At 37.1% G+C, this 23,115-nt stretch overlaps 1 protein-coding gene across 7 annotated transcripts in view; it reads right to left on the reverse strand.

Annotated features, from left to right (window-relative positions):
* Positions 1 to 23,115, reverse strand: part of LOC125063402 — a 63,410-nt gene that overhangs the window by 6,976 nt on the left and 33,319 nt on the right. For 3 of the 7 annotated variants that reach the window (XM_047669826.1, XM_047669831.1, XM_047669832.1), the window contains 20 exons: positions 19,462 to 19,638; positions 14,700 to 14,858; positions 13,687 to 13,905; positions 12,953 to 13,066; positions 12,026 to 12,236; positions 11,709 to 11,862; positions 11,276 to 11,381; positions 9,083 to 9,232; positions 8,836 to 9,009; positions 7,602 to 8,756; positions 7,458 to 7,528; positions 6,979 to 7,085; positions 6,430 to 6,568; positions 5,748 to 5,907; positions 5,321 to 5,439; positions 4,348 to 4,447; positions 2,656 to 2,725; positions 1,647 to 1,760; positions 334 to 465; positions 14 to 159 (listed from right to left, as the gene is read on the reverse strand). In XM_047669826.1, the coding sequence (XP_047525782.1) occupies positions 14 to 159; positions 334 to 465; positions 1,647 to 1,760; positions 2,656 to 2,725; positions 4,348 to 4,447; positions 5,321 to 5,439; positions 5,748 to 5,907; positions 6,430 to 6,568; positions 6,979 to 7,085; positions 7,458 to 7,528; positions 7,602 to 8,756; positions 8,836 to 9,009; positions 9,083 to 9,232; positions 11,276 to 11,381; positions 11,709 to 11,862; positions 12,026 to 12,236; positions 12,953 to 13,066; positions 13,687 to 13,905; positions 14,700 to 14,858; positions 19,462 to 19,638 (3,777 nt within the window). Of the gene's footprint in view, positions 1 to 13; positions 160 to 333; positions 466 to 1,646; positions 1,761 to 2,655; positions 2,726 to 4,347; positions 4,448 to 5,320; positions 5,440 to 5,747; positions 5,908 to 6,316; positions 6,345 to 6,429; positions 6,569 to 6,978; positions 7,086 to 7,457; positions 7,529 to 7,601; positions 8,757 to 8,835; positions 9,010 to 9,082; positions 9,233 to 11,275; positions 11,382 to 11,708; positions 11,863 to 12,025; positions 12,237 to 12,952; positions 13,067 to 13,686; positions 13,906 to 14,699; positions 14,859 to 19,461; positions 19,639 to 23,115 lie in introns of those variants that run through there. The other 4 variants (XM_047669827.1, XR_007119512.1, XM_047669828.1 and 1 more) reach the window with 4 other exon arrangements.

Here is a 23,115-nt window from a genome sequence, read left to right on the forward strand (position 1 = left end):
AACTTCCCCTCACCAAGGATTTCTCTTGCTCGACCAGCATGTCCTTCCCCTGATCCAGGGCTAGTCGCATCTCCGCTTGTGGCGTGAGACGCTCCGGTGTCGATGGTCTTGGCTCTTCCACTGTCTCCTCCACTGCCGGTGACAGGACCGCCTCCGAAGCTACGATATATGGTGATGAATTAAATCAATACAGGATATACAGACTGGGTTATACAAAAAATTAGAAGTCAGTTTTCTGATTGAGAAATTATTTATTTAAAAGAACTAACTCCACTAGGGTTTTGAATAGCACGGCCGATGTAAATGTAAGACAGTAAGAAGTAGTTTATTAACCTGGTGACAGCTGATGCAGGGGCGTCGGATTGTGTATTGTGGTGCGGTCGAGTGTGGAGGGGGTACTGGCTGAACTGACCGAGTCCCGATGTACGGCGCCAGCAAACGCTCGCTCCACAAAGTCTTTTGAAACTGTAATGTAAAAGTTGCTTATTATAAAACTAGCGACCCGCTCCGGCTTCGCACGGGTATAAAATATATAGCCTATGTCACTCAATGAAAACATGATTAAAATCGATCCAGTAGTATTGATTTATTCATTACTGGCCATGCCCGCACGCGTTATATTTGGATATTTTGATAAATCTCGTAGCCTGCGTTTGCAAAGAAAGCGGAAAAAATTTAACTATATACGACATCACATTAGAAACTTAAAACAGTATTTATCCACTATTTAATGGACGTTTTTATACATATAAACCTTCCTCTTCAATCACTCTATCTATTAAAAAAACCCGCATAAAAATCCGTTGCGTAGTTTTAAAGATTTAAGCATACATAGGGATATAGGGACAAAGAAAGCGACTTTGTTTTATACTATGTAGTGATGATATATCTCAAATTTTGTAGTAAATGATGCAAGTGTATAGGTAAAAGATGAATCAGAAGAGAGATGAGAAAGAAGAGTCTTGTCTGAGGTTAAAACTATGCAAAAGGATCTAAATAAGACTAACAACAAAATCGTTGATACCTTTGATTAATTTACGCGCTTTTTTTTTAGGTAAGAAATATTTTACTTCACTCTTCTTAAATGTTTTATCGATAGCAGTCGAGAGACAGCCATTCACCTAAGCAGTAACGCGATAAACTATTGTTGTTCTCGTGAATAAAAGGATAATAATAATGATTTAATTATAATCTTAATATACATATATAAATTACGTGTCACGATGTTTGTCCGCTATGGACTCCTAAACAACCGAACCGATTTCAATCAAATTTGCACACTGTGTGCAGTTTTATCTAACTTAAAAGATAGGATAGCTTACATCTCAATTTATACCCGCAATATTATTTTATTGCAAAATATTTGTTCACTATTTGATAGTCACAATTCTAACAGATGGCGCTGTGTTAAAAGTACCAACGTTTCACATAAGCTACAATTTAATGGCATAACCACCAAAAAAGCATGGTGGTCCCCATGACTGGTGTTCTCCTACCGATTCCCTTGAATAGTTTGCTACTATGAAATATAAGAAAAACCTTAGCCACAGCAACGCTTGGCCGGTCTGCTAGTAATAGATATAATATAATATGTTTGCGATACTTGGTAAGATTTCACTTTTTTTACTTAAAGAAAAGAGAATTACCAGATTGTAAGGGTATCGAAGGCACTTCGTTGGTGGGAGTCCGGTCGGGACTCAGGTCTCGCGCGCCGCCACGCGGCCCGCCAGCTGCCCCGCCGCACACACCGACTCCTGCCTCTGTAAATAGCTTAGTTAGCTTAGTTCCTTCAAGAGTTTACCAGCTTAAAGATTAATTTCTAATTGATATAGATTTAGTACCCAAAGTTGAGGTGTACTTTTGCTCTTGTACTTACTGTAATGTATTTTTCCTCGTATAACATTTGATCATGTAAAAATATATTGTACGGAAAGGAACCTGATGTTTTATATTAAAAAATATTAGAAAAACAAGGATTATTATTGGAATCGTTTTAAAAAGATAAAGTTGAATCATCAATTCTTGTAGATATAGTGAGATTCTGGGATTGCATTTTTATTGTAGTATTGTAAATTAAAAGAAAAGAAAAAGTCAAAATCTTTGATTGACAAAACCTACAGTACTTATTCCCTCTCATTCACAAAACAAGAGAACTAACGGACCATGCTGGGGCCAATGGGGAACAAACATGCATCTCATGCCTCGCCCAAAACATTTATTGATTTTATTTAAACGTCTTAACATACAGAATAATCTAGAGAGATAACTACGCCCACTTCGGATAAACAAAAAACCTTCATTATTCTACAGTAATTCAAATATGAATCCGAACCACAAACTTATGAAATTTATTAATCATTTTATTGGCTTAATATATCTACCATAGATTACAAGATCGAAGGAGTCACAGCATAAGTACGTACAATCTGCTCCTTCATCCAAATAGAGGAGGGTAATTCAATGAAAGCCATCTTTAGTAGATACAAATTTATAGGCTGTTAGGGATACAGTGATTATTTAAAGGTTCGATTATAAATTATTTTAGTTGTTTAGTGTTATTGGTGATGCCAGTGTTAAACAATGACGATTGTGCAAGTGCTTTTAGAGTCTTAGAGTGTCGTTTTGAAGCCTTTATGAGGCGGTAGAGTGACTCACCCGGCGCGGAAGCAGAGAGCGGTGGGCGCGGCTCGCAGCATTCGTCAGCAACGGGGCCAAACTCGCTGCCCTGCGACAAGCGCCGCACCAGCGGACCATCACAATGTGAGTTAAACCTATCTACTCTATACATAATGCCAATAACCCCAACATATATTCGCCTGGTTTTTATAATAATCACAGACTTTAAATGAAATGTATAATGCAGTGGCGTAACTATACCATCTGGGGCCCGTGGCAAATTCTTTTGATGGGGCTCTATCAGTAAAAATCTTCACGTTGTACTCAGTTTAATTTTAATAAACTTCGAGATTTTCAGAGTACTTTATTACACGTTGTACCTATATGTCCCACTAATGGCCATAGGCCTCCTCTCTTAGGCGAGAGGAAATGGTCTGTACGCTAGCCCAATGTGTATTGGAGACTTCACACTCATCTAGAGAACATAATATCTCTTGGGCAGGGACCCTCGTGGGTCGGGGGCACGTGGCATTTTGCCAGCCCTGCCACCCTATTGTTACGCCACTGGTACAATGATAATTGAGAATTTATTCAATGATAATATTCATAAAAGTGACCCCATAATGGACCTAAAATAGTACATAACAATTTATTTCGGATCATGCAACAATCCATTCACATGCATTTAGCACTCTACGCTTCGGGACCTGTATTTTAATACAATAGACTTATTTGACCCAGTCATCGGCTATCTTGAGTTGTTTGTAACCGTTTTTGGGTCATATAAGTATTTTATGACACTAATTTGTATTTTTCTACAACAAATTGTCAAGAGATATACGTAAATTTAACATATAAACTATAATTTACGTAAGAAGTAGGTATATCAGTTGACAATATAGGAGCATACAACAATTGTAATATCAAATTTGTATTATACGACATAACTGTACGGAGAACATAGTACATATATACTTTCATTACTCAACAAAACACGTAACAAAAACCCCGTATGCAGACATGCTTTCAAGATCAAGGGAATTTAGCTTCGCACAAGCAACGTTTGCTAATAACAGCTAAATAAATATCGTAATGAAACACGATAATTATTTCATTTTGGCACTCGAAACTAACTAATGTCTGGCTTAGAAAAGTAGCTAACATTGGGGCTTAAATGTGCCTCGCAAATCCTCTTCTGTGCCTTTAATGTTAAAACAATTACAATACATATTAATTTGGGATCATGTCGGCTGGGCTTGATTCCAAGTTCCAATACAGTACGTCATATCTTTATCTAAAGTACATAAATAAATCAATGGCGCTACAACCTTTTTAGGTTTGGGCCTCAGATTTCTGTATCTGTTTCATGGTCATTTGGTTATCTAATAGGAAAGTATCAGGCTTCTGTACCTGACGTACGTCATTGAATTTTTGGGTCTAAGGCAATCCGATTTCCTCACGATGTTTTCCTTCACCGTTCGAGCGAACGTTAAATGCGCACATAGAAAAAAAGTAAACTGAAAAACTACTGGCCAAGTTTGACATTACCCCTGAGTAACACATGATATATTTAATTACCAATATTTAAGAAATAAAATTGTCCAATCGTCGTTCTTGATTTCAGTATTTAAATGTGCATAAGAATTTTAAGTTATTACGTCAGGTTACAGGGTTTTTCTTACACCATATGACGATGCTACAAGTTCTTAATGAAACTTCAATTATATTCACCTGGTCATCAGAATTTGTGGGGGTGGGTTTGTTGTCTTCGCTGCCACTATCTGAAAATTCCTCTTCTAATAACGGTTCAAGACGTCTTCTGAAAACGTCTCTGTGAAGAAGAAAATAAAAAAAATCAGAGATTTTTACAACTGTGTATTAAATGAGTAATATTATTGATAGTTGGGTAATTAAAATGTATTTTAATTTAGAGACGGCTAAAGTAAATTTTCCTATATATACTAATGGCGCTACAACCTTTTTGGTCTGCGCCTCAGATATCTGTTCCGTTTCTAATAGGCAAGTAGGTGATCAACCTTCTGTGTGTCAGACACTTCGTCGACTTTTTGAGTCTTAGCCATTCCGGCTTCCTCACGATGTCTTCCTTCACCGTATGAGCGAGTATTAAATGTATATATATAGGTACTAGACATATATATCTTTATTTATAAATTCTATTATTTTAGCAGACTTTTTAAAATAGGATAACAATTAAATCTGTAATTTTTTAAATCTTTATGGTCGATGTGTCAATTAAGTGTCAAAAAAAAGTGCCATATTATAGTATGGTATAGGATATTAGCTGAAATGGTTTAATATGAATCGTTAGTTAACGTTAGTTATTAGTCACTTGTAAGTCGATGGCTTATTAACACATATCGATAAATAAAACGGATTTAGATTTAGCCTTGCGATTCTGTAACTCACTGCGAAAACCGCTGTGTGAGTTCGAAAAGTGAGTTACAGAATCGCAAGGCTGGAATAACGGAGGCCTAGGTCTTATGGTATCAATACAATAAACATATTGCAATGTTAAAAATTTATATAATAATTAAAGCATAACTCTAACTAGTCTATGATCTTCCTTCTTATAAAAATGTTATTAACACTTCATACATTAAATTCTCTTGGTAATACTGAACCAATCAATACAATTAAGAAATATTATTTCTAATTTTTTTAAAATATTTTTTTTGTTACTTACCTTGGCAAAAGTGGCCTTAAAGTAGTAGGACCAGTTATAGTTGGTGCCATTAGAAGCTCATCCATCATTAGCTCAGTATCATCATCGCCAACATAGGAAGATGAAGACTTTGTTGGAGACTGAAACAATTAGTATCTATTCAACTTTGAAGGGCTCAATATTGTTAACGAAATTTTTACCGTACATTTAATTTTTCACACGTATTGATGATAAATGCGGCAGAAAATGTAGAGAGATCCTACATCTCTACGCAACGCCTGGTTTTTTTTCTTGAGTGTTTTTATTGGCCTCAAAAACACGACGAAATATATTCGACGACATTTTTTTCGCGACCTGGTTGTTACCAACTTTAATAAATCGGCTCATGAAGCTACATGGCTAACCGCATTGAAATTTTGGTAGTAATTATAAAGTAATGTATAGTTACCGACAAAGTGCCGTGATCAGAATCCTGTAGGTTGTCAGACAAGTCTCCAGATGATGGAGTACCCCAGGCTTCCTCACCACTGGCACCGCTACCTTCACCAGTCTCCATGGTCCCATCTTCTGTACCCAGGGTAGACTTCCACTCACTTACACCAAGGCACCTAGATTAATAAAGAAAGTTCTTAAATTATTCCTTTCTAGTTAGAAAGAGTAGCTTAAATCATAATCGCTAAAACGCAAACGTCAAAATATCCAAAAACTAAAAATATTTGTATTAAAACATTAAATTTCTACAAATTAATTAGTAATTATTCTAAATATAGCACACCACAGTAAACTCTTGGTCCTAAATTGATTGAAAGTCTAAACAATTCTAAATCTAATAGTAATTCTATTCTTAAGTAAAGAAATAGCTAATAGTATAACTTAAAATTAATCTAATTATATTAAAATGTTAGCGAAGAATATGTTGAAATCGAAAATTCACTAGTTTCTTCAAATTGATCTATCATAAAACTTCTACGAAAACTATTATATTCTAAAATTCCAAGCCACTTTTCAACCACGTACTCATCTTAGCGCCTCGTCTCCAATCCTCCTATTAATTAAAAAATATTATTATTACACATTAACGCATACACACATCAAGATTTTTATTTATTGAATGTTATATATAAACTAACCTCTCTAAAAACGATGGCTGTTTGTGGGCTATTGATGTGTTCGGTACATTTTCAGTATGACTAAAAATACTCATTTTCTCAACTACAAAGGAGCCGGCACGCGCCGTCCAACCCATAATACCTCCAGCAGAACTCGCCACTGTAACCAGTTATTAAATATACTACTTCTAATAATTTCATGTTTTAACAAAAACCAGGTGAAAAGGGAAGATTTTGTCAATGTATCTGTATCTATATTGACTGATATAGTTTTAGGAAGATAGATACAAGGAATTAAAAAGACAACGTTTTTATTATTCCGAATAAGTATCGCAATGCAGCGAGGTAATGCTGCCAGCGTTAAACGACCAAACTTCTTAATTATTTGTGATTAAATTAATATTTAGGAAGGAAGAAAAGGCCCTAAAGAAGAAGAAAAGAAATAAACATATATTTTATTGACAAAGTCGCTGTTTTGATTGATCTTATTTTTGGTTTTTATGAATTAATACAGGTGCATTTAATTTACCTTGTAATTATGTATATTCTTTTGAAGATATATTTCTATACCTGTATTATACGGCTTAGCCGCGTCGGGTTCTTCTGCGGTCAGTCTTACATTTCCATCATCAGTCTCGTCAGAGGGTAATCGTTCCAAACTTGACATTGTGCCGTATCTACAATTGAGACAATTTTAAACCATTGCTATCGCTCCAATATTAATCCGGAGTTAAAGCTCAAACTTGTACGTATGAATGCATCGTGTCGCAACCCGGTATACTCGTGAATTACAAGTCACAAAACTTCTCAAATTCGAAAGAGAAAAACTTCGTTAGAAGACAAACATGGCAAGTGTTTCAGTATTACCCTTGCTTTAGATAAAGGGACCAATTTTTCTTAAATTCTTCTGTACATAGAATATTAAATTATACGGAATGTAAAACAAACTATGTCCTTAATTTTGTATTCAAAGTGTAGAAAAAAGGAATTGGTCTCTATCTGCCGTGACGATCCTCAATCCATTTTCTGTCTATGATAAAAATAAATACCTTTTCAACGATATATAAGGGAGGTCATCTGGAACATCGGGAGAATCGGGGGAATCATCTATAAGCTCATCCTGGAAAACGTGAAAATGTATAAACGCTTGTTTATTAAAGTGTAATATCTTCAGTTACAATATAAAAACGTACAGTCTTATTAGTATTATAATCAGGCGTTGGCGGTACTACTGCGATATTGGGTATCGGTGACTCTGATTTAACAGAACCTATGCTGCTGGGCCTCGAATTGGTGTTACTTATGTTTGTGATAGAATGCTTAAATGGTTCAACTCTCATTAAGTGCGCAGCTGGATTAATAGCTGATAAACCCATCAGCATTAGAGGTCCTAGTTCAGTATCTTCGTCCGACAGTACATCGCTCACGTTAGCGTTGTGATCTTCAGTTTCTTCGGATTTCTTCGTAATATCTCCATTCATTTTGGTCATCGCTGCGATGCCCATTCGAGGTGACCTTCTTAATCCTCTCTCAATTTTAAAATCATTATCGTCTTCAAATGTTGAGTCGTCGTCTAAGAAAACTGATGATGTTCTCAAACGTGTACCAACGTTTTCTCTTCTAGTAACTATATTTATACCTAACACTTTATTCAGCACAGTTTCAGCCTTTTGTCTTGTGATTTCATCTTTTTTATGAGAGGCAGGCGATGAATGTTTTGATTTTGGTAAAGTTATACTTTCAACACATTTTACTTCATTAATGTATTTTTCTTGAGCGATTACGCACTGTACTGGATTGGTTATGTTTGAATTTGAAGTTCTTAAATCATTTGAACTAGAATTGAACACCATAGAGCTGCATGTCGTATGACTCGTCGATAGTGGGCTGTTCCTGCTACTTGAAGTGGGACTAAGGGAACGTATAGAATGATCTTTCCTTAACTCCAACTTATTTTTCGTATTTCCGTCTGATATACTTCGGGTCATGTTTGGCGAATCAGTTTTTAGATCGTATGATTTGGATTTCAGCATCTTTTGACTTTGTTCTATGGAATCTATAACTTTAGCTGCTGCCTTTGGGCCATCTTCAGCTTTTATCCTAATAGCACCTTTGCGTTCTAAGTGACAATGAAAATGGGATTTCCGCTTTTCACAGCTAGCACTGCATGGACTTTGTGAGCTTTTGTTAGATATTGAGTTTTGAGGTGATGCTTCCGGTTTTGGTTTTAAAGGCAATGTTTCTGTTTGTGACAATAATGGACTGTTTGGTTTGGACAAACATTTTTTGTGGCACTGTCTACATACTGGTAACGTGTCTACTACTACAGGGCTGGTTCTTACAGTAATCTGAAAGAAAACCATAATTAATGACTTGTTTAGAATTTATGAGATTGATCACAAAGATGAAAAATCATTCATTTCATACCTGGCTTCCAGAATTGCTGCTTTTGGATGGACTATGTTCATTTTCCTTCTTTTCAACGGGTGGCGTTTCTTTAACTTCTTTTGTTTCTTTCTTTTCATGATGATCTACCAATCCAGCTACATCCAGTAAATTAAGCTCCTTCGATCGTTTTCTCAGTTCCTCTATACTCCACATCTGATAAACAGGTGTCAGGTTGAGTTATTGATATATTAATATTAAGGTGGTAGATTAATTAGCTTACACTTACTTCCATATCCGGTTCCGGTGGATCCAACTCTTCAGCTTCTGGAAGCTGAGTCATCCACCTCTGAAGATGAAGTGTGGATCCCCTGCTTCTAGAACTTCGCCCCTCTAGGGCACTACCACCTGTTTGAGTTTCAGCGGAACTTCGCCTTACCTATGGGAAGTACATCGATGATATGTTACTCACAAAAATGCTAGTCTTGGTTGATTAGTATTAAGACTGGACGAAAAGTTTAAAAATCTCCAAATTAATTTGAACCAATTTTAATATATAAAACAACTTACCTTAGGTCATGATTTTGATATTTATAAAATAGGATAATAGCGTTACAAAGAAAAATGGTAGATCTCAAACAGACTGAGGGGACGTTGAAATAAAAAAAAATCACCACTGACAAATTCACTTTATTCACCGATTTTTAAATATGATCTAAACACAAACATCCAATTAGTTCACAAAAACCGGAAACAATTAAAATGTTTTCTCAAAATTATAAATTCTTTCCACAAATACTAAGAGACTATTAAATTTACACACAGCCAAAAGGTCAAAAATTACTGTTACTAAGTACAAATCCCGTGTAGAAAAGTTAGGTCATACAAAACCGCGGTAGGTTATGTGAACATTTCACGATTGCGATTGTAAGATTTTGAAAAAGGAATTATTAACATGTAAGCTCTGATCAACTACCATTTTTCTTTGTATCGCGACGATGAAGATGGCACAAAACAAAAGTAACTCAAATGTAAAAACGGATATCGCAAAACAAATCGCCAAACATCCACATGACCTGTACAAATTGCAAGGTTCGGGACCTATTTTAGCGCCCATATCAATTCCTAAGCTCTCGAATCGAGTACCTATGGGTACATTAGTTGTTAAATAATATATTGAGGTAGATAAAATAGGCCCACGATTCCCTAATATTAAGAATCTAAAGAAAAGCTAATCATTAAAAAATTTACAAAATTGTTAGGACATTGCCAGGATGGATTATCAGCTTCTACTAAAAAGTGAAATGCCATAAGAAAAGGACGGAAGACTCAAAAAGCGACAACGTTACAAAACTATAAAGAATCGTATATTACCTACAGTTTGGTACCCTATAATTACACATTTGACACTCAGTTTAATACTGTAAACAGTAAATAGCAGTAAGCTAACATTTAAATGGGAAAAGTTCAGTTCTTTACATTTCTTGTAGCTCTGATTCGTTTGGGGAATTAATCTTAAACTAATACCTTTAAAACACTTCTGAGAAAATACTGGTAATATTCGAAAATATGTCTCTCAAAATTGATTACCACAACCTTAATATAAGCAATTATTAACAATCCAACAAATGTGTGACCCAATCACAAATATTTAGGTATTTATAACAATGTATAGGTGTCCAATACTATTAATTCCAAGATCATTTAGGCGACACACAAAAAGAAACAGCTACTAGAGTCATAGATAGGTTAATCGCTTATACTTGGATAAAGGATTGCTATTTTTTAAATGGCAATTTTTTGTAAAATTTTGGGCAATTTGCAATTTCATTGCCCGGTAGGTACCCAGACTCTAGTTGGTAAACTGTTATTGCGGACGTAAGCCATGTTTGAAATAGGATTAAGCTAGCTTGTTACCATGATTCCGGGGGAAATCTACCAACTCCGGATCTGACTCTGCGTATCAAAGTTCTAAATATGCGGGGGGCGTAGGCCGTTCTGGTAAAGCAACACGAGGTAAAAGGGGATCATCAGGCAAAAATATCCTTTCCTCAACGTCGTGTTTATATGAAGGATCAATGTCTAAATCGGCAAACGCCAGATCTGCTTCAAAGGATTCCCAAGGGCAAATAGAGTGCTCTGAATAGTCTTCAGCCCCGTCTGGTGTTAATAATGCACTAGGGGATGGGGCATCATCATTTCTCTCGATACTAGAGGATGAGACAAAATGCGATGAAAAAGTTTGAGAATCTACTGGGGAGAGATTTGCAGACGGAGTCTCTGGTGTGGGAGCTGTTTTCCAAACAGTACTGAGAGGCCCTCTTACTGGTCTGGGCTGAGGGGAATCAGAAGGGCTGACATCAAAGCTAACTTTTACTTCTTTTTCAGACTTTTCCTCCACCAGCATATTAAGGTGCGAGCGATAGGAGCTAGCTGGAAGGAGAGCTAGGCTGGAATGCCTTTGTATGCTTGTCGCCGATACCTGTCGTTGCTGGGAGTCCAGCGTTGCGAGACTGAAGGTAAGCTGAGGGTCCGGAGAGTCGAGAGGTGAACCCAAAGGCGTACCAGACATCGTGTGAGCGCGGGAACTGGAAGAAAAGGTTTTGGTTTGAATTCTCTTGTTGTTACAATGATGTTTTAATGTTTATTATTGGGTATTTCTTTGCACCAAAAGGCATTTTTTGTTTATAACATGTGACTTTCATATTTCTATTTTTTTAAACAAATACTCGAAATAATCTCCATAACGTCTAAGATGATATGTTTAAATCATTTAAATCCAAACATTACGTAAAAAAAATTCTACGAATATTTATACTTGAGCTAACCAATAGTGATGATTTTAAAAGAGCACTACAGATAATATTGGTACTATTTAACATAAATTGCTCCGTTCAAGCCATCATATAACTCACATTTGTCTCTGCAATAAACTCTGCCACACAGCCTTCAGGTCTATAGAAGGTGCTCGAAGCACAATAGGCCTTGACCTGCTGGGAGTCCGTGGGGAACATGACACCAACGGACTCTCACCACCCGCACGACCCAATGAGAGACGGAATTCCGTGGCTAGAAAGTTAATTTGTTATAGCTCCAAATGCAAAGTGCAATTTTTTTAAATAATTTTTTTTTTAATGCACCATTATGAAGTGAATTTTGAGTTTTCATGTTTTTTTAGCTAAACAGTGAGCATTGAAGTGATATAATTAATTTCATTTTCAAATTGATATACCTTTTTTCCTAACATTGAACTGGGTTTCGGACACAGTAGCCAAGGCCACTGGTTCTTCAGTTACGAACAGTACCCGATCTCTTGACACGGTGGCAAACAGGAGTAGATCGCTAAATAGCAAGGCCCAATAAGGCCTTACAGTTCTACCTTCTACCCTTGAGAGTTCACCGCCAAATATCCACTGCCTTCCTCCTGTGCTGAGTACAAAGGGCTAAAAAGGACATAAAAAATACGTTTACATTAATAAAAAGTGCGTGCGCACAAAGTACACGTGTCAGATGTGAAACTTTTTTGGCAAAGTAATTTTTAACTCTTGTTCATATTTATACAAATTTAAAAATTTCTGAGACTTAGAGAGAGGGAAAAAGGATATACGTTAGGAATTTAATGAATTTAATTGTCATTAAAATATTAAAAGAGTAAAATAAATATAAATAATAAATTTATTTTTTTAATTGAATAATACAAACACGTGGCAATTTAATTTACAAGTCGTCCTTAGAGATTTCAATAAATTATTTTGCATAAAATATAAAACACTAATATTTCATAAATTCTCTTTACGAAATTTTAATTGTAAAAATAGAATTTCTATAAAGTAATTCGCCTTTCTCTCTCTCTCTCTCAATCGGTCTCAATCGCTCTCCCTTTTCTTCGACAAAAACGCTGCACATCTTCGTGACGTTTCATAAAAATTTTACCCTCATGCGCCTAAAGAAGTTTCACTTCAAAAACCTAATTTGAATATCGCTTTTGATCATCTCTGTTCTATTATTACTGTCTTTTTAAAAGTGTGTGTGTTTTTAATACCAGGAAAAGGAGGCTCATTGATGTGAAGCAATCGACGCCAACATTCACACAAGCAGAAAATCTTTAACAAATTGCTTCGAGATCAATATTTAGCTGTAATATGAGGATTGTACTTACCTTACATCTAGTGAACACAAGTCTACTTTCAAGATCAGCTACTGATAGAAGAGGTTTTCCATCACCAGCTAAGCCCATCAAACCGGATCCAGCAGTGACGTCTTGATATCCCGTCTTTACAACAAAATATTATCTTATCATTCAATTACATATAAACTAATTAGCATAATGTCAATTAACTATTTTTTTTACACAATTGAGGCCTTGAATTTGGTATTTTCTTTAAATAAATAAAATAAAAATCACTTTATTTCACGCAAAAACATTACATTTGGTACTTACATTCTAATGGTTGTAAACATACAAAAAGCAACGAATGGTTGGGTTTATGGGTTTCTTTAACGTATGCTAAAAGAATTGATCGATTGCCCATTGGTAAATGGTAAAAAATGCCTATGTATTAACTAAACTATACTACTTGTTGTTAGTTATTCTAGTAGTTTTATTTGAATGTGTATGGTATGTTGTACTTTACTTGTAGTAACTAAGAAATATATACAGTGGATTCTCGATAATTTGACAGTAGTTCATTAAAATTTTACGGTAATTCGAAATTTTATTTCGGTCCCTTGTAAATTACTCAATCAATTGAATAAAATCAATGTTAAATGGTCTCCAAAATTGGGACCAAAATGTACGGTTCCTGGGTCAACGGTGTGCTTCCAATAATAGAGGATTTAATTTTACTCTATTTAAACCACTCGCGTACAACAATAGAATATAAGCAAAATTACCTGTAATTGTTCAACGATAACTTGAAGCTGCTGTTTCTCCAGCTGGTCATAAGGTCCTGTGCCGTTGGCAACAGCGGCTGATCGCATCAGTCGTAATAATTCCCGGAACTGTTCTAATGGTTTATGCACTAATGACGTAATATCCGGTCGTCTTCTGGGTATGGGCGGACTGGTACAAAATCTGGAGAAAGCGCCGCTTGGGTCTTTTGATTTTTTCACCTGAAAAAAAAAATGAAAGCTTGGTAAAGGCGTGTGTTGTTTCAGTTCTCTTATACTAATGAATAACGATGAATAAAATAAACGCAGAAATATTAGATATATTTGTCATTGTAAACGAAAACCTATTTTTTTGGTTTTAAACGAAATATATTATTGAAACAGATGCAGAAATATTTTATAATTTAGAACTTCAGTCAAAAATGCTGAAAAAAGTTCCTTCTTTAATTACGACTGAGAAATACTGATTTTATTAAATGAAATAGGAATAAAACAATGAAATATGAATGTTTTAATCAATACAAAAATAACAATCTCATTTGCCATTCTTATAATTAAAAAATCAGTGGCGGTACAACCTTTTTAGGTCTGGGCCTCAGATTTCTGTATCTGTTACATGATCATTTGTCAATCTAATAGGCAAGTAGGTGATCAGCGCCCTGTGCTTGACACACGCCGGCTACTTTTTGGGTCTAAGGCAAGCCGGTGTCTAAGCGAATATTTAATGCGCATTTAAAAAGAAAGTCCTTTGGTGCACAAGATCGAACCTACGACCTCAGAAATGAGAGTCGCACACTAGGCCTACACTGCTCAACTTTTAAAACAAAGCTTTATATCTTATGTATAACACTGATATAAAATATACACTGAATATATTTTTTTTCCTTTTTTTCATTTTATTTTTAATAGAAAAAATATAATAGTTAGTAAACTTTCAGAGTTTATTTTTCCGGATCTATTACAATAATGAAATTAGATTAATTAAAAGCACGTGGGTAACCGCGACTTAAACTCACCAGCACACAGTCGGCTCTTTTCAATCCCAAACAATATTTCTTATAGAGACTAAGGAACACTGACGTTTTTTGTAAATATACAGCGACCACAGTAGATGTTTGGATTTCACCATCGTCCTGCACAACTTGCTCTAGGATTTCTTCTGATAATCTATAAATCTGAAACAGATCATAATTTGTCATCAATTTTCTAGATGTTTCCCAGAAAAAACCCACAGAAAAAGATTTATAATTCTTTTTTTTTTTTTTTTTTTTTATATAATAGGGGGGCAAACGAGCTTGCGGGACGACCAAAAAGGGTAGTCCACGCAGCCCATAGACACCCATTTTAGTGGGTGCGTTGCCGGCCTTTGAGGGAGGAGTAGGCTCGTTTTTTAAAAATTTGGAGGTCGTATCTCTGAGGGAAGACCCCCCCCGGGAGCCGATTCCACAGTTCGCTAGTTCGCAAAAGAAAATGCCTTGTGTAGCGGACCGTGGAAGACCTCCAACCATCAAGATGATGCTGGTGAAATTTAGAGGTCGTTCGGCTCGTACGGTGTTGAAAAGAGGCAGGAGGGATCAGCCCAAACAATTCTTCAGAACACTCTCCGTAATAAATTTTGTAAAAAACGCAAAGAGACGCAATGTCTCTGCGTAGCGATAGAGAATCAAGCCGATCAGTAAGACATTGGAGATTGGCAATTCGACAAGCCCTTCGCTGAATTTGGTCAAAAGGAAGAAGCTGGTATTTGGGAGCACCGGCCCAGAGATGCGAGCAGTATTCCATATGAGGTCGTACTTGAGCTTTGTAGAGCTGCATACGTTGCACCTCAGTGAAATACTGCTTAGCCCTACCCAAAACACCCAGCTTTTTGGAAGCCAGTTTGGCTTTTTCTTCCAGATGACTGCGAAATTGGACTTCTTTCGAAATGCCAACCCCAAGGATACTGAGGCTGTGTGACGAACTAAGGAGAGCGCCTTCAAATTGAGGAGATACGACAAAAGGATCTTTCTTGGCAGAAAACGAACAAACCTGAGTCTTTGTAGGATTAAACTTAACAAGGTTGTTACTACCCCACACAGAAACCTTCTCCAGAATCGACTCAATTTCGAGAACAAGTATGTTGCGACTCTCATCGACTTCAGATCGAGACATGTTCGGATGGCCGGAATATAATGTGTCGATGGTGCTGTCGTCTGCATAGCAATGGATGTTGTCGATATTCAACAGGTCATTGATATGCAGAACGAACAGGGTCGGCGAAAGGACACAACCTTGCGGAACGCCTGCATTGATGGGTCTAGGATTGGAACACGCTCCGTCAACTAGGACTTTAATGCTACGTCCTACAAGAAAATTTGCCAGCCATCGGCATAAGCCATCGGGCAAACCGTATGACGGTAGTTTCGAAAGAAGCGCCCTATGCCAAACCCTATCAAAGGCCTTAGCTATATCCAAGCTAGCGGCCAATGCCTCTCCCTTACTTTCCACAACTTCGGCCCATCTATGAGTTAGATAGGCAAGAAGATCACCAGCCGAGCGGCCACGGCGAAAGCCATACTGACGATCACTAATTAGCTGGTGCTCCTCCAGATATCGCAAGAGCTGCCTATTGATGATAGACTCCATTACCTTTGAAAATAAAGAAGTGATTGCGATAGGTCTGTAGCTGGATGGTTCAGAGCGGTCACCTTTTTTGGGAATGGGATGAACATGCGCAGTCTTCCATGAGCTTGGAACTACGCCCGAGGAGTACGAGAGTCGAAAGAGCCGTGTAAGCACCGGAGTCAGCTCAGAAGCACAGGTCTTAAGAACGATCGAGGGAAGGCCGTCAGGACCACTTGACTTGTGGGTATCAAGGGAGATTAAGGCCCTCCGCACACCAATCTGTTCGAATCGAACTTCAGGCATAGAAAACCCGCAATGCGGAATAGTGGGCGGTAAGGTCCCTGAGTCATTGAGCGTGGAGTTAGATGCAAAGAGAGAGCAAAGGAGCTCTGCTTTCTCTTTCGCCGAGTGAGCCATCGAGTCATCCTCCTTTCGCAAGGATGGTAAAGAGGGCTGACAAAAGTTTCCCTGAGTTGCCTTCGCCAATGACCAAAAGGCTCGAGTTCCAGAGGGCAATTTCGCGAGCTTTTCACCAATTCTGCCAATATGTTCCGATTTTGCTTTAAAAATTTCTCGTTTAAGGGTTCGGGTAGCTGCGTTAAATTTCTTTTTATGGAGAGCTACATCGGGATCCTTTATGGCCATTGCGTGAGCCCAGATTTTATAGTACTCTAGCTTAAGACGGGAAGCCTCTTTGCAAGAGTGGCCAAACCATGGCCGAGATTTACCACGAATGGGAACCATAGAGTAAGGGATATAGAGTTCCATTGCTTGTAGCACCACATCGGCGACAGATTCAGCGCTGGCGTCAGGATCACTACCCTTGAAGCAGACTTGCAACCATGGGTATGCTGCAAAGAAATGACGCATGTCATCCCAATTGGCCGATTTGTAATGCCAGACACGACGGCATTCCGAAAACTGCGGGCGGGTTCGACGCCTAATTGGCACAACGGTTCGCACCAAGCAGTGGTCGGAGGACCCAAGTGGGGCATCCACAGTAACCTCATAGAAGTCTGGGTGAGAAGTCAGCATAAGATCTAATAACGAAGGCTGATGGTCAGCTCGGTCTGGTATTCGCGTAGGCGTTGTGACCAGTTGAGTTAAAGCATATGCAAGAGCGAAATCATGGAAGCCTCTTCCCGAATAGTCGGTCGTACGAGAATTTAACCACTCAGAATGATGGGCATTGAAATCACCCAGTATAACGACTTCAGCAGGCGATAGAGACCAAAGGGAATCGAGTGCAGTTTGGACATGTTCTATAAGTCGATCGACCTCGGTGTTGCCGCTGTGTGACCTGTAAAGGCAGCAGTATATGCGGGGATGGTCAGCACATTCTACGCGTACCCACAAGGTAGAAAGATCCGATTCTTCCAAATGTAAGAGGCGACGGAAATTTATATCCTCACGAATGTAAACGCATACACCGGCTTGTGGCCTAAAATTATGCTCAAGACAATAGCCTGGATAGTGCAAATGTTCAACAGACGAGGGAACTATCTTGGTCTCCGTTAGAAACAATAAGGCCGGCTTAGCCGTCTCGAGGTGAAAGTGGACGGGATTTAAATTAGATTGAAGCCCCCTAATGTTAGTAAAGTCTGTGTTAAATTGTGTTACCGTGAGTTTAGTTCTAGATTTGCCTCTGCAGTTGAGCGGTATTTTGTCCCCCCCAGAATACGCGGGACAGCCTGAGTGAGTACACCCAGGGACGGATTCTCCTGTACTAGAAGTGCAGGTACCCTCCTGGGGTAAAAAAGTTTTATTAAATAGCGCTGCCATGATGATTCGGAGAGGAAGGAAATGAGCTTCAAATTCAACGTGTAATGTTATTTAGTATCTTCCATGTCATAATTTCTATACCACGATAACGAGTTCTTTGCAATCACGTTTTTCTATGTTAAGGGAACACTGCCCAAGTCAAAGCAATTGGAGGACTGACTATATAGGTTTTGAGGGTATCAAAAGGCTCCGTTGACATGTAAGCGTGCAGAGTTATCATTTAAATTAATTCTGGTAGGAAATGAACTAACGATTGAAGCAAATTGTATTGGGTATGGTTTAATTTTATAATAATAATAATTTATTTGCAAGAATATGGTACAAAAATGTTACAGTCTAAAGTTAGCCTATTCTGCCACATATAATGGCGTGCAAATTTGTCGTAAACGTATAGTCTAGTCGACAAGTTGAAAATTGTACAAAATAGAGATACTGCTCTTAAAATTATGTGCTATAGCTCATTGGATCCGGAATGACGTCTAGAAAAATGTGCCAAAAGCGTGTATTAGCACATAAAAAATTGCAAAAGTTGAAAACAATTAAAGATGAAAAAAAATTAATTAATGTGCCGTAGTCGCTTTTGACGCCACGCGCGAATCCTAAAATTGTCACGCGCAGACCTATTTTCAGCGTTTAATTAAAATGATAAATAATGGAGATAGAGTTCCGAGAGCTTTTTATTGGAAATTTCCTCCTCTTTCAGAATCTTTTTTTGAAATTTCTTAAATATTAATAGTTTGTTAAATATTGGCAAAAAACGAAATTCCATATTTTTAAAATCTTTAATTGTTTATAACTTTTGCAATTTTTTATGTGCTAATACACGCTTTTGGCACATTTTTCTAGACGTCATTCCGGATCCAATGAGCTATCGCACATAATTTTAAGAGCAGTATCTCTATTTTGTACCATTTTCAACTTGTCGACTAGAATAGTAAAATAGAAGTTACAATTACATTATGAGTCATATCAATATGTCAGTCATATTAATATTAATTATGTTTCACCCAAATAATCATTAATAGAATAATACATTTTTCCAAAAGTAGTACATTAAGTCGATTGTTAAAAACTCTAGTAGACCTTTGAATGTTTTTAGTAAATTATTATAAACATGTTGGAATGTGTTTGGTAATATATGCGATATCTTTTTTCAACTGGGAATCTAGTAACTATTTATTAATTTATCAGCAGTAAATGTTATACCGATTTGAATGTTTGGGTCAGTATCATAAGTGGATGAATCCCGAATGATGTCATTTCGCAAATCTCTATTTTGAATAAAGCCCTCTCAATATCCGTAGTACTGATGTCTTTCCAAGAATCTCCCGGAACCTCTATCAAAGGTTGCGTCTTACAAATGAATGTTAAAACCATGGTACAACCTCTTACCTCTTCAATATTTTGAAACAGCAATTGATGATCGCTTGGAGCAATCAAATCAGCTCTTTCCGCTAGAGGTGTCACGAATCTGACTAAGCCAAACTGGAGACAAGTGGTAAAATGCTGTTCCCGTGCAATCACAGCAAGTAAGGATCTCTTTCGACCATCTATGGTGAGATTGGGAGTCTGAAATAAAATTGAATACTTAAAACAATGTATAAACAAATTTGTTCTCTTTGGTGGCTTCATAGCATGCCTTTACCGTGCAACCTTCATCTCTAAGTTCGTGGGTTCAAATCACGATGCACTAATGGAGTTTTCATTATGTGCGCATGCGCACTTGCTCCTACGGTGTAAATCGTCATCACTCAAACCCAAAAATCTATGAAGATCGAAGATACATGGTGATAGAGAGCCACCTGATTGTCTATAAGAATAAGAATGATTACAGTAACCAATGCAATCTGAGGACAAGACCTTTTTTGGGTTGTAGCGTCGCTGGCTTATTATTATTGGTGGTTTCAGTTAGGTGGTTTCATAGGTGCGAATCAAAGATTTATGTTGGTATCAGTACAGTAGGTACCAGTGACCAAGGAGCCGGCGTACGGGTATTCAGACATAAGGACTTATAACTAAATTATTTACTAAATATAAATAACTTTGTATGCCAATATTTTTTTTTCATATAAACAAAAAGAACCCTACAACTTTTTTTAGGTCTGGGCCTAAGATTTCTGATCTTTTCATCATCATTTGTCAATCTAATTGGCAAGTAGGTATCTCTTGTGACTGACACACGCCGTCTTTTTGGGTCTAAGGCAAGCGCGGCTTTCGCAAGATGTTTTCCTTCAGGCTTCACCGTTCGAGCGAATGTTAATTGTGTACATAGAAAGTCCGTTGGTGCACAGCTGGGCATCGAACCTATGACCTCAGGGATGAGAGTCGCAGGCTGAAGCCACTAGGCCAACACTGCTTTTGATTAAGAAAACGTAATTAATAATTAGGTAGATTGAAACAAATAAAATCATTTTAATCTTGGCTAAATGGTACAACAAAAACAATACAATAAACTAGTATGGGAGCACTTAGGACAGTGAAATACAATATGTATTTCCCCAAAGAATTAGATGTCAGAGCATTCCTTGCCAATACCACACTTGAGGCGAATAGATCAATATCAACAGTCAAGTTGTCAAACCCCCTTGCCCTAACCACAAAGCTGCTCCTTCTGTAATTGTTGTTGATTTTAGGTGTACATAATAGGGTCGTTTTCAGCGTCCTATTTTACAGACTTTTTAGCAACTCAGGACAGTCTACTTTAGTAGCATTACAAAGTAGACTGTAGCCAAATTCATTAAATATGCTTGCATGGTGTTAAATAGTCAGGATTGCATCCTATATCATTAAATAAAATAAAATTAACTTTGATTGCTTAAAAAATTACATATTTCAGGGTCATGAGAGTCTATCAGATAAACTCAGTAGGAACTGCATTCAATTGTTTATCGGCCTTCGAAGAGGACACGGCGAAACCAAATAGCGATAGCATACCAACTTCAACCCTAAAAATCGAACCCAAGAAAATTAATACGAAGAAAAAACGTTACTGGACATCAAACGTGGCATTTTGCTAGCCCTGCAACCCCATTGTTACGCCACTGACAAGCGGCAAACGGGCCTCCTCACCTGATGTTAAGTGATACTGCCGCCCATGGACACACACTTCCAGAAGGCTCGCAAGCGCAACCCACCCTTTTACCCACCCTTTAAAGGACCCTAAGTCGAATAGGTTCGGAAATACTTTGGTGGGCAGCTGGTTCCACATAGTGGTGGTGCGCGGCAGATATTGCCTTAGAAACGCTCAATTATGGAACGACGAACGTCGAAGTGTTGCGGATAGTATTTTGTATTCTGCCTTGACGAGACTCAGCCTCCATAGTAAATGCGGTGGTATTGTTGTATTGTTTGTATTCTATTCATACACTTATATTTATGTAGGTGCTTTAATTAAGATAATTTAAATAAACTAATATTTTTATGAAATAAACTTGGTATACTCCTACTCTAATGTGGGTGCTGATTTGCTTTTTGAATAACCATCAATTAACCTAACCACAAATATTTAAAATCCCATATTTATACCATCACATTGGCGTTTCTTTTAGCTTTTTAAAACGATTGACCATGAAAATCCTAGTCTTATGAAACGGTTAGGTAACGTTTTTATGTTAAGATTATGAACCATATATTTTAATATGATTAAATACTTGTTGAGATTACAAACCCAGTTTTCAAGTGATAATGCCTAACTCAGGAGCTAGGAGCTTCAAGAAGTTTTAACTATCCGTGCAAATCATGAGTTATTGCTCCTCGAAAGTAGACAGCCTTTAAACTAGCAACGAGATGAATACGTTGTCCCATTTGTGAACAAACAAAAACACACATAATAACAATAATAAAAAAAAAAGAAAAAAATATAATGAGGGATAACATTTTTTTCCCCTTTTCCCTTTCGGTTCGTTTCAAGTGTGTAATGCGTGTGTGATGTTCTTTACCAGCGTAGCTCCAACAAAACATCATGGTACAGCCTTCTGTACAAATTTTCTTCGCCAAGAAAACATAGCAATAGCATTTTATACGCTACCGAAAGCATAAAACAAAAGGCGGTTATAGTATATTTCATTACGAGTGCGGAAAGCTTGTCATTGCAAAGAGTTCCGACAAATGTCTACCCGAGCCGAGGCGCAGCCGAAGGTGAGGGTTGACAGTCGGAACAAGTTGCAATGATGGTTCCGCACGTGTACTGAACGACTATTTTTAATACAGTTGCGAAAAAATTAAGCAATTTAATAAAATATTAACACAATAACCTCAACAAACTAATCAGTTATTTCTTATAAAAGGTATAAATTATAATTCAAATTACAGTTTTTTTTACTAACTGGGGAAGTTTTAGGTTGCATATTTACTGTTTGAGACAAACTATTATTAATTTCGTATGATTGTTCATGTATATTTAATATATAATATAACAAACAACTAAACTAGCAAAGAACATTTTTGGAAAATGGCGCCAACTGTAAAAGAATATGAGCAGAGATTTTTTTTTCTTCACCCATTCTGGGTAGGCAAAGGGAACTATGCCCATACAGCCAAATCTTCAGTAGAATTTTTTTATTGATATGAAATTTAATGAGATGAAATGAAACCTAACCTAAAACTCATTGAATCAAATCATTAAATCTGATATTAAAACAAATGAGTAGCTTCTTTTTTGAAATATTTGCATGAATTATAAAAACTTCTATGATTTTTTTTTAGTAAAAACTTCGTGGTTGTTTTTTTCTTTTTAATAGACATTATCTTGACAGTTGGGAAAGAAAACGCACTAGTTCGGAAAAGGTAAAGAAAAAGCACGAGTGTGTAATAGCCCACATCCCGAACGCTATACGTCCCTGCAATACGCCACTTTTTGAGCAACTGTATTAAAAAATAAGTTCTTCCCGTAACAGCTAAGGTCGCCTTTATTACGCCTTTTATGTATGCAGTTCAAGCATAGCAGCTCTGGTGACTGGTGACCAGGATCTGGATGATCAAGGTGTAGAATGATTTGGGTATGCAGTGAAAATATCCCATAGATTTGGATAACACGGTTTTGTTATT

The sequence above is a fragment of the Pieris napi genome, chromosome 3, assembly GCF_905475465.1.
Source record: "Pieris napi chromosome 3, ilPieNapi1.2, whole genome shotgun sequence".
Lineage (NCBI taxonomy): Eukaryota > Metazoa > Arthropoda > Insecta > Lepidoptera > Pieridae > Pieris > Pieris napi.